General features: G+C 50.9%; 1 protein-coding gene across 1 annotated transcript; it reads right to left on the bottom strand.

Annotated features, from left to right (window-relative positions):
- Window positions 1-3,588: 3,588 nt before the first annotated feature.
- On the bottom strand, window positions 3,589-12,268 carry ZNF696 (zinc finger protein 696). Its single transcript, XM_055545617.1, has 4 exons — window positions 11,753-12,268; window positions 10,121-10,224; window positions 9,082-9,188; window positions 3,589-7,619 (listed from the first exon to the last, which is right to left on the bottom strand). The coding sequence occupies exons 2-4, from the start codon at window positions 10,126-10,128 to the stop codon at window positions 6,568-6,570; spliced, it is 1,167 nt and encodes a 388-aa protein (XP_055401592.1). The 5' UTR covers window positions 10,129-10,224; window positions 11,753-12,268; the 3' UTR covers window positions 3,589-6,567.

Here is a 12,268-nt window from a genome sequence, read left to right on the forward strand (position 1 = left end):
CACTTTGCAGGCGGATTCTTTACCAGGTGAGCCACCAGGGAAGCCCAAGAATCATGGAGTGGGTCGCCTATCCCTTCTCTGGTGATCTTCCCCGTCCAGGAATTGAACCGGGGTCTCCTGCATTGCAGGCAGATTCTTTACCAACTAAGCTCTCAGGGAAGCCCTAATAAGTTCTGTCTCCTGGACCCCCAACCCCGGACCCCTCCTCCTCCCGCTTCCCATCTCCCCTCCCCGCCCCCATGTCTGGGATCTTGTTTTTGTAGCCTCCTGCAAATAACTTCAACAACAGCAGTGAAAAAAAGGGCATGAGTCTGCCTGTTGGGAGACACTGTGGCCGCGCCCTGGACTCCCGACTATGTGTGTGGGCCTGCAGGTGGGGAAGCACCTCCGGCTGCGGCTGTCAGAGCGCTGTGCAGCTGTCCCTGGCCTCCAGGCACTGCAGAGGCTCCGTGCAGTCTGCTCACCAATGCTGTCTTCTCTCCACGCCGAACCTCGGTGTGTCTTCCTTTGCTGCTTGTGGCGGGCACTGGGAGCTGCTATAGCCTTGGTGTTTCGTGTCTCTCGGTTCTGAGGAAAAAGTTAAGATTGTTTCCCTGATAACTTCATTCCCACTGTTTTGGTTTCTCCGCCCGTCCCCATTCCTGCATGCTCAGTCACTCAGTCATGTCTGACCGTTTGCAACCCCATGGCAGACTGTAGCTTGCCAGGCTCCTCTGTCCCTGGAATTTTCCAGGCAAGAACACTGGAATGGGCTGCCATTTCCTTCTCCATGGGATCTTCCTGACCCAGGGATTGAACCCACATCTTCTGCATATGGCAGATTCTTTACCACTGGCCACCTGGGAAGCCCGGCCTCCAGGACTCCTATTAGTTATAATCTTTCTATCTTATCCAGCTCCTTGTCTTTTTATTCCTTTAAAAAGATTTTCTCAACTTTATCTCTCAATCTCTCAATCTTCTTTGTTTTTAATTTTGGTTACCACATGTAGTTTCTAAGATTTGTTTTCTTTTAAACTGTTCCTTTAAAAATACTATTCTGTTCTCTTTTGGTGGGGACTGCACTGCATGAGATGCAAGATCTTAGTTCCCTGGCCAGGAATCAAACCTGTGACCCCTGCAGGGGAGTCCTCACCACTGGACCTCCAGGGCAGCCCCATGCTGTTCTCTTTCAGTGGACACAGTTCCTTGCTTATCTCCTTAGGAGTACTGACTCCCGCTTCACTCACCTTTTCTACACTTCTTGCACTCTCTGTTTCCTTTGCATTTGCAAAAGGTCCCTTCTCTTTGCTTTGAATTTGTATGCACATTGAGAACCTCCTTGGTCACTGGTGCTGGTCGTCCACCTGTGGAGACGAGGCAGGTGTTCTGAGCACAGGGGCCTTGCGGCCTCTGGAGCAGCTGAGTGCAGTTGCCCGTGAAGTTGGTGCTGATGGCAGAACTTTGTCTTTTGTCCGAGATGGTTCCTGTTCTCCCGTGAGAACCCTGCAGACCTGCTGTCTCCAGCCCCAGAGCCCTTCCGGCATTTCACACGGCAAATGGGTGGGCATCTCGCCTCCAGAGGCCCCTCGGTGGACCCCTGCCTCTGCCTACGTTGTCTTCACAGGTGCTGCTGTTCTGGGTTACAGGCTCCTCCCACCAGCCTTCCTGTTTCAACTGGACGTTGGTCTTGTCAGGTTTACTGTGATTATGAACCTTTTTGGGTGGTTTCTGCCATCTTGCTCTGATCAATCAGTTTTATCTTCAGATCTTTATTCTATTTATTTTTCAGTTGATATAGTAAGTTTTTGTTGATTTTAAGTTGCATTTTTTCTTCGATTGGAAACATATACAGTTTATATTTAGTAATTACATTAAACTACTCTGCTGCTGCTGCTGCTGCTAAGTCACTGCAGTCGTGTCGGAGGAGTGTGTTACAGCTCTTCCCAACAGAGGAGGCTTTTAGGGCCTGAGGGTCCCTTTGGCCCCCGTGCTCTTGTGAAGGGCCCAGCGTGCGTCCTCACACAGTGTGGCTCTTCAGTCACATCAGCCATTCATCTGGTATTGAAGGCCATCATTTGGAAATCATTGTTCTTCTTTCTCTAGTAGGAACTTTAGTTAGAAGTCTTTCCAGTGAAAACTGCTTAATAATGAACTCAGAGTTTTTACTCACCTTATACATGTTTTCACCTTATCTACAAAAAGTAGTTCTGCTGGGAGCCAGTTCTAGGACAGGTGTTCTCTCAGTGCGCTGAGGACATGGCCCGCTGTCTCCTGCCTCTTCCTCTTGTCTTGAGCAGTGGGCTGATGGTGTGACTGAGTCTTTCTCCGGCTCCTCGAGGTCTTCATCTTGTTGGTCTGTGCTTTCATTGTGTTGTGTCCAGGTGTGGGTCTCTCTCTCTGTTCACTCTGCTTCATGTTGTTACACTCCCTGAGTCTGTGAACTTGTTTTAAAGTGCAGAGTCGTTGCCGGGAGCAGGAGCTCCCCCCGAGGCAAAGGTCATGAGGAAGGAGGCTCGGCATATGCAAAGGCGGGATCAAGCCTCAGGAGTCCCCCTGGAAATTCTCAAGCATCTACCCCCAAAACCAGAGTCTGCCTACTTTCTGCTTTGTGCTCTCACCTACACCTCTGATTTTACGGGGGGCTGTCCCCCACTACCTCTCTCTGAAGAAAAAAAGAGTTAACTTATAGCTCCAGTTAATAAAGTTCCTGGGTGTGATAGTGTTTCAACCTACAAACTCCTTTGGAAGTCCTCTAGCCTGCCTGAATAGGTTTTTCCGGCCACATATGATTGCTCAGAGCCTCCCACCTGTGAGAGGCAGGAGATGTTCTAAACTGTCTGAATAGATTCCTTTGAGCGGTTAAAAGATTGATTAGAAATTGTATTGGTGAAGGGTTTTTCACTTGTTGGGCCAATGTTTGCTAAGTCTCCCTATCCCTTACCTGCTGTGTCCCTGGCAGTGTATTAATATAATTGGTGTAAGTAGTAGCTTTAATGTTTGTAACGTTGGACCCTTGAGTTAATTCTTTTTCTTGTTACAGCCCACCACACCTTTGCCCTATAGGAATGCAACTTTATCTAATGCTTTTGGAAGGTGGTGCCTGATTTTAGAATAATCACCTTTAGAGAAAAATAAGTTTCTTAAAATGTTAACAGGCCTCTGGGCCAGAAGATGATGCAAATCACCTAAGCTTTTGCATATGATAAGTTTGCAGGAAGAAAGCCTGGCTTACTGCATGACTCTACCCCTTCCCCCATTATCTTCTATGCATAACTTAAGGTATAAAAACTACTTTGGAAAATAAAGTGCGGGCCTTGTTCACCAAAGCTTGGTCTCCCCATGTCGTTCTTTCTCTCACCTTCTGGCTGAATTATTCAGCCTCTTTTCTCCACTGAATTTCCTCACTGAGCTATCCTTATTTAACCACTCTTTATATCTTTAATTAACATTTAAGTAAGCTGTTGTTTTCTGATCGCCAAAGCCGTCTCCCCTTTGAATCCCCTGGATCCACCGGGGCTGGACCCCGGCAAGTCGCGTTACTGTGGTGGTTGCACGGGGCCACAGGAAGTCGTGGAAGCCCATCCAAGCGGTTGGGCCCTCCAGTGTCAGCTGCAGGCTGGCACGACATGCTGGCCATTGTCTTTGTGCTCAGCGTGCTCAGCCACTCAGTCGTGTCTGACTCTTTGCGACCCCATGGCAGACTGTAGCTCGCCTGGCTCCTCTGTCCATGGAATTCTTCAGGCAAGAATACTGGAGTGGGTTGCTATTTCCTTCTCCAGGGGATCTTCCCCACCCAGGGATTGAACCCACATCTTCTGCTGGCAGGTGGACTCTTCACCATCACGCCACCTGGCAAGCCCCTGGCTGTTGTCTACTTGGGCTTAAACATTGAAGGTGATGAGTCTGGGTCTTGAGAATGGCTGGAACTTCCAGGATATAGATAACAATTTAAACATTCTCTCCTTTAATGGAAGCTTCCTGATGGGAGAGACTGACTGAGGGGGGAAACTGGGTCTTGTTCTGGTGGGCGGGGCCATACTCAGTAAATCTTTAATCCAATTTTCTGTTGATGGGTTGGCCCTGTGCTTCCTCCCTGTTATTTGACCTGAGGCCAAACTATGGTGGGGATAAGAAAGATAATGGTGACCTCGTTCAAAAGGTCCCACGCACACACTGTTATACTCAGTGCCCCCAACCCTGAAGCAGGCCACTACCGACCCACACCTCCACTGGAGACTCCTGGACACTCATGGGCAAGTCTGAGTCAGTCTCTTTGGAGTCAGTGCTCCTTTCTCCTGGGTCCTGGTGCAGAAGGTTCTGATGGTGCCCTCTAAGAGTCTGTTTCCCCAGTCCTGTGTAAGTTCCAGCGGCTCTATGGTGGGGTTAATGGGGACCTCCTTCAACAGGGCTTATGCCATACCCAGGTATGCTGTACCCAGAGCCCCTGCCCCTGAGGCAGCCCACTGCTGACCCAGAACTCCTCAGGAGACACTTGAACACAGTTCTGGCTCAGTCTCTATGGGGTCGCTGGGTCCTGGTGTGTACAAGGTTTGTTTGAGCCTTCTGAGCGTCTCTGGCGGGTATGGGGTTTAATTCTAGACACGATTTCGCCCCTCCTACCATCTTGCTGGGGCTTCTCCTGTGCCCTTGGATGTGGGGTTTCTCCTCACAGTCGCTCCAGCTGCACAGCCACTGCTCCAGCGCCTGCCAGCGTCCTGCTGGGGCTCAAATTACCGCACAATTGCCCTCATCTCACACAATAGCAAAGTAAAGCTGAAAATTCTCCAAGCCAGGCTTCAACAGTACGTGAACACCTTTCCAGTATTTCATTGTTAGTGTAAAGAAATGCAACAGGTTTCTGTATGTTAACATTGTATCCTGTCACCCTGTTCACTTTATCAGTTCTAGTGTTTCTGTGTGGACTCTTCAGGGCTTTGCATATACAGTATCATGTCATCTGCATGTAATGGTAATTTTCCCTCTTCTCTTCCAGTTGGGATATGTTTTCTTTTTCTTGTCTGACTGCTGTGGCTAGGACTTCCAGTACTATGTAGAATAGAAATGGTGACAGTGGGCATCCTTGTCTTGTTCCAGGTTTTAGCGGGAAGAGGTCTTATTAATATTTCTTTAAACATTCACACATAACTGTTCTCATGCCTGCATTATCTGGTAGTTTCAATAATCTGAAGTTCTTTGTGGTCTGTATCTGTTCTTTGCTGGTTTTGCTAACCCTCAGTGAGATGCTGTCCTGTGTGCTTGGGGACTTCTTTAAATTCATTGCTTTGACCTCATGATCCAGGGCCACCAGAGTCTAAGCAGGGCAAGCTTTCCTCTAGAGCGCTGTTATACCTGGGAGGTAGCACAAACCCGGGTCTTGGCTCTGCATGGGAGTCCCAGGCTCGGCTTTCCATCTCACTTTGGCCCAGGAGCCGGCAGCCCAGTGCTGTGGAGCCACTGAATCCACTCTGAGAGCACCTCTGCCCCTACAGGCTCCACAGCCCTGTCACCTGAGCGGACACCATGAAACAAACATGTACCAACAGAAGCCCTCGAGTTGAGCCACTGTTTTGGAAATCCCAGCCAGCTACAGGACCCACATAATTCAGTCAGGAGTTAATCTAGAGCAGACAGTTCCCATGAAGGGAACTTCATGGGTTTGTTGAAGGGGCAACAAACCACAGCCTGGCCACTACAGATTTGGGTCTTGCAGCTGGACCCCCAGGACTTGTGGCCAGGTTACATTACAGTCAGCTTTTAGTGACATGACCTCACTCAGTTTGTTATGGCAGAGTTTTATGATACTCAGAGTGCTTTTAGTGACATGACCTCACTCAGTTTGTTATGGCAGAGTTTTATGATACTCAGAGTAGCATCCCCAACAAAGACACCTCTCCCTTCCTATCTGGCAAGTAACATTTACAGGTGTCTGTAAAGCTGCTGTATCATGACGTCCGAGGTATTAGATCATGAACAGTGACCACTTTTCAAAAGTGCTGTGAACGTAAAAAAAACAAAAACAAACCTCTGATGCATGGATAAACCTCAAAACTTGAGCACAGGGAAAAATACATAAAGAGTATAAATTATATCACTATTTATGTAACATTTCAGAACAAGCAAAACTATAGTGACAAGAACAACACTGTTGGTTGCTTTTAAGGATGAGGGGTCCGAGGAGTCTTTCTGGGTTGATGGAAATAGTCAGCATCTTGATAGTGTGGTAGTCATAAAGGTCAGAACAGGTTGTATTTGTTATATAACCAAACACTTAAGAGCTGGGCATTGCACCTCATGTAAAGTATACTCCAGGAAACCCCAGTGCTGTGAAAATGAAGTACAGCAGCTTCAGAGGCACCTGTCAGCATCAAGTCTCCTTCCCTAGCCTCTTTCCTTTCCGCTGCTCCCGGAGGCAGTGGTAGACTTCGGGTGTCCACGGGCAGCTCACAGACCACAAGACAGTGTTATCTTCCTGTGGCCCGCGGAGCACAGCGCACGAGCCTCGGGGTGCTGGCAAAGACTGAAGGGCGTGCTACCCACCCTCCAGCCGTGTTTACTCAGCTTTTACTCTACGTTCACCCCACAGCAGGTTCACTCTGTGCCATGAACTCGTTGGTGCTGGATAAGGTGAAAGCTCAGGCGGAAGGCCCTGCCACACTGCGCACAGCGGAAGGGCTTCTCCCCAGTGTGGATCCTCTGGTGCCGGAAGAAGCCTGACAGGGCCCTGAAGGAGCGGCCGCACTCGCCGCACTCATAGGGCTTCTCCCCAGTGTGGATGCGCCGGTGCTCACTGAGGAAGGAGCTGCGGCTGAAGGCGCGCCCGCACTCCTGGCAGGCATAGGGCTTCTCCCCTGTGTGGACTCGCTGGTGCTGAATGAGGTTGGAGCTCTGGCTGAAGGCTTTCCCACACTCTTTGCATTCGTAGGGGTTCTCTCTGTGGTGAATCCTTTGGTGCCGGACGACGTTTGAGCTGTGGATGAAGGTTTTCCTGCACTCGCTGCACTCGTAGAGCCGCTCCCCTGTGTGAATCCTCTGGTGCTTCATAGCGTCTGACCTCTGACTGAAGGACTTGCCGCACTCAGCACATTCATACGGCTTCTCTCCTGTGTGGATCCTCTGGTGTCTGATGAGGTTGAAGCTCTGGCTGAAGGCTTTCCCACACTCCTTACAGATGTAAGGCTTCTCCCCGTTGTGAATGCGCTGGTGCCTGACGACATGGGAGCTGTGGATGAAGGCTTTCCCGCAGTCACTGCACTCGTAGGGCTTCTCCCCAGAGTGAATGCTCTGGTGCTTCACCACGTCTGAATAGCATTTGAAGCTCCTGTCACAGGTGCTGCATCGGTAAGGCTGTCCTTTCCAGGGGCCTCTCCCATCAACTGCAGACGCTGTGTTCAGGGTGACCTCTGACCCGGACACTCTGTCCTCATGAACCTCATGTCTCCGACGGGAACCTCTGGGTTTCTCTGCAGCTTCCTCATTCCCACAAGGGTCCGGAAGCCCCAGTGTCTGGGAAGGACCCTGTAACAGTCCTGGCGTGGCCTCTTCACAGCCCCCTTCTTTCAGGGCCGCCTGCCGAGGCATCAGCTCTGCACTCTGAGCCCTGTGCTCAGCTGCTGAAGCTGCACAGAAGGAAGCCTGGAAAGCTGGAAAAGAGGGCAGAGGTACACAACTCAGAAGAGAACTCGGCTAAGGACACAGAGGTGGTGCTGGAGAGCTGTGTGCTGACAGAGCTGACAGCAAGCCTGTTATCCTGCCTGTCCTCATCTTGCCCAGTTCTCCACCTCTAACCCCTGTTGTCTCAGGATGAATGAGGGACCGGGGGAGGGTGGTCAGTGTCCTTTCCTGAGACTCCAGAAAAGCCCAAGCCTCTAATCTCAGTCTACCCGGTCTCAGGCCTGGGGACAGACCCTCAGTCAGGCTCTGGTGACTCCCTGGTTTGGCCACATGGACTGGAGCCCAGAGAGCAGTTGGCAGCAGAGCAGGAGGAAACAAAGCAGAGGTCTGGGGATGCAGGGGCAAGCAGTGCGGATGGCACATGCTGGGATCCAGCCTCTTTCTCAGATCCTGGACTCCCTGAGACAACACTGTGGCCTTGACTGCCCCCACCTCCCAACTCAAGGTTGCTGGCATCCAAAATAAAGCAAACTTTCCTTTCTGTCACCCTTGCCTCTATTGGCTTTTGAGGTGGTGAGCAGCTCGACCCCACTTTTGGTCACACTGGTACCAAGTGGGGAAAGCCAGGGAGGCTGCTCAATGCCCCAGAGCCACAGGCGACCTCCAGCAGAGAAGCCTCCATCCCAGAGCACCCATAGGGTGGTGCTGAGAAAGCTGGACAGCTGCATGTAAATCAACGAAGTTTAGAACATTCTCTAACACCATACAAGAAAATAAACTCAAAATGGCCTAAAGGCTTAGATGTAAGATGTGATACCGTAAAAGTCCTAGAGGAGACCACAGGCAAAACAGTCTGACAAACCATAGCAATGTTTCGTTACATCAGTCTCCCAAAGCAGAAGAAATGAAAGCAAAAACAAATGGGACCTAATCAAACTTACAAACTTCTGCACAGCAAAGGAAACCATAATCAAAACAAGCTACAGAAATGGGAGAAAATATTTGCAAGTGTTGTGACTGACAAGGACTTAACTTACAAAATATACAAACAGCTCATCCAACTCATTTACAAAAAACCAGCTCAATCAAAAAATGGGCCGAAGACCTAAATAGGCATTTCGCCAAAGAAGACACACAGATGCCCAACAGGCACATGAAAAGATGCTCAACACTGGTAATTATTAGAGAAATACAAACCAAAACAACAGGAGAGACCTTACACTGGTCAAAATGACCATCACTAAAAAGTTTACAAATAACATGCTGGAGAGGGGGTAGAGAAAAGGGCTCATACACTGTTGGTGGGAATGTAAACCGGTGCAGACATTATGGAAAACAGTATGGAGGTTCCTTTAGAAACCAAAAACAGAATTACCATATGATCCAGAAATCCCACTTCTGACATATATCCGGGGAAAACTCAAAAGGATACATGCAACCCAGTGTTCACAGCAGCACTGGGTTCACAATCAAGACATGCAAACAACCTACATGTCCATCGACAGATGACAGGTGTGGCGCACACAGACAATGCAACAGTGCTCAGCCACCAAGGAGGAGATGACGCCATCTGCCGCACGGGCGGACCTAGATGCTGTCTTACCGGGGAAGTAAGTCAGAGACAAATACATGATATCACTTATACGTGGAATCTAAAAAACTGATACAAATGAACTTATTTACAAAACAGACTCACAGACCAAAACCAAATTTATGATTACCAAAGGGGAAAGGGAGAAGGAGCAAAGGGGGTAGGCATAAATTAGGAGTTTGGAATTAGCAGATACAAACTACTATATATAAAATATTGGTAAAAAAAAAAAAAAATAGAGGAAGTCAATATAAACAAAAAACCCTGGGATTGGCCACGTAGTTTATTCAAGTTTTTCTGTAACATCTTACCAAAAACCCAAATTATTTGGGCAACCCAATGGATAAACAAGGTCCTCCTGTATAACACATGGAATTATATTCAATATCTTACAATAACATATAATGGAAAAAAACATGAGAAAGAATATACATATAAGTGAATCACTCTGCTGTACACTTGAAACTAACAACATTGTAAGTCAACTACAATTTGAAAAACAAAATTCTTGTTCTCAGAGGTATCCAGGTTGAGGTTCCAGAGAGACAGCGGGCTGCAGAGTGTGGCTAGGAGAAAAGACTCCACACGCCCAATGCTGGGGGCCCAGGTTCGACTCCTGGTCAGGGAACTAGCCTCTGCCTGCTGCAACTGAGAGTTCACACACAGCAGCTAAAAGAGCCCGCGTGCTACAACTAAGACCCGGTGCAGCTGAACGAGCGAATATTATGGAAAAAAAAGTGGCCTGGAAGGCAAAGGAGGTGGGGTACAGGGAGCCCAAAGGCATGAAGGTGGGGCGCTGTGAGTGTCAGAAGCTGCCAGAGTCCAGTGACATCTCCACAGCCGCCAGGCAGGTCGATGGGGAAGCTCCAACTCCTAAGCTGTCCCCACATCCCTTAGTCCAGGACAGCCCTCTGGGCTGGGCCACCCCACCCCCCTCACCTGTGCATGTGTCCATCAGGGCAGCCCTCTCCGTGGTGGTCTGGAGATCCAGGCCGGGCTCTGTTTGCTGCTTCCTGCAGAAATGCCCACAGTGGGACCCCTGCCTGGGAGAAAGAGGAAAAAGGGGAGAAAATGACAGGGGGGAAGTCAGAGCTCCTTCAGTGAAGGGAGGTTCAGAGCCTGCCCTGGAGGAGCCACCTCACTATAAACCAAGGTCCTGAATAAGCAAACACCCCAGAAACTAGTGGGAACTCTGTCTAGGCCACACTAGCTCCCCTCATCCCAGCCTCCTAGCAGATGAGGAGCCCAGACCGATGAGGCAGCACCTGTCAGCTGCCTGCTGTGGTCTCAGATCCACAAGGGACGAACCAGCACCTTTAAGCAGTCCTTGGGCTTCCCAGGTGGTGCTAATGGTAAAGAACCCATCTGCCAGGGTAGGAGACATAAGAGACGCATGTTCGATCCTTGGAGAAGTTCCCCTGGAGGAGGGCATGGCAACCCACTCCAGTATTCTTGCCTGGAGAATCCCATGGACAGAGGAGCCTGGCAGGCTATGGTCCATGGGGTCGCAAAGAGACCTAGCACACACACATGCATAAATGTCTGGAGACATTTCTTTGTATTTAAATTTTTTCTTGATAAAAGATCTGAATATAAAAACATGAAACCAAAAAAATAAAAAGTGATCTGAATGGTGTAATTTTGAATTGAGGAATGCTTTTGCTAAGCGTGACACCAAAGGTGAAGTCTAACAGACATAACTACACAGGACATTTGGAATAAAAAACATTAAAAAACAAACGGGAGAGATACCTGCAACACAGATAAGGATTCATAGCCTCAAGATATCTCATTATATATACATAAGAAAGCATGAAAAACTAATAAAAGTTACAAGCAGGTAACCAGAGAAGAAAATAAACAAGCAGCCAATATATATATTTTAAACACAGGTCCCACATTGTTCCACGTGGTAGGCAATTAAAAATGAAATTTAAAATATGTTTCAGTCTAAAAGTAGCAAAGGCTTAAAAGCAGTGGCCCCTTAGGAGCATTGAGACAATCAGGCAAACAAGCACCTTCATGCACCCTTGGGAAAGGACAAGGAGCACTGCACTGCTGGTAACGCAACAATTTACAAAAGCGTCACAGGCAGACTGATTCCACTTCAGGGAACGGACGAGGCTGTCCCGGGGCGTCACTCTGGGCGGGGGAGGCTGTCCCGGGGCGTCACCCTGGGGCACGGAGGCTGTCCCGGGGCGTCACCCTGGGCGGGGGAGGCTGTCCCGGGGCGTCACCCTGGGGCACGGAGGCGTCACCCTGGGGCACGGAGGCTGTCCCGGGGCGTCACCCTGGGGCACGGAGGCTGTCCCGGGGCGTCACCCTGGGGCATGGAGGCTGTCCCGCGGCGTCAGCCAGGGCGGGGGAGGCTCTGTCTGGCCCCGACGAGGTTAAAGCAGCCCGCCGCCTCCGCTCTCCTCCGAGACGTGAGCCTTCTCACAAGCGCAGCCGGGGACAGACAAGGGTCCCGGTGCCCGGCCCCCCGGGCCTGTCTCGGTCTCCTGCCCCTGCGCGGCCGGGCGTCCGCACCCCGCCCTCTCCCCGCCGAGCCCCAGGCTCGCCCGCACTCACCCGGAGCCCCTCCGCTCGCGGGAAGCAGCGCCCTCCCAGGCGGCGGAGGCAGTTCCGGTGACGCTCTAGGCGCCGGAGGACCGGCACTCGGCTGTCCTGGGGGACGCGGGCAGCAGCCGGAGCCGCTGGGGGCGTTGACCTGCCTGCGCGAGTCCGGGCCGGGCTCCCTAGCCTCGCGTGCACGACCCTCGGCGGTTGTCCGTACACTTTCACATTCACCGCTCCCGCCCCTGCTGGGCTTCCCTCCGCAGACCTCCGGGACGCCTCCCTGGCCCTCCCCTTCCCGCGCGAGCCCTCCCGGCCGACCCCGTGGCCTCCACCGGGTCCGGGCCCGAGGCCGGAATCGTCACTCGGGATGGTGACCTTGCTGACTGCGCAGTGGGCGAAGGCACCGACGGAGGAGGCCGGCGCTCGTGGAGAAAGCGGGGAGGGCCCGGGGGAAGAAGCAGGCAGAGCCGGAGAGAGCCCTGGGCCGCCCTCCCTACGGAGATCCGCCGAGGGCAGGACGCCCGAGCC

This window comes from Bubalus kerabau, chromosome 14, assembly GCF_029407905.1.
Source record: "Bubalus kerabau isolate K-KA32 ecotype Philippines breed swamp buffalo chromosome 14, PCC_UOA_SB_1v2, whole genome shotgun sequence".
NCBI classification, from domain to species: Eukaryota; Metazoa; Chordata; class Mammalia; order Artiodactyla; family Bovidae; genus Bubalus; species Bubalus kerabau.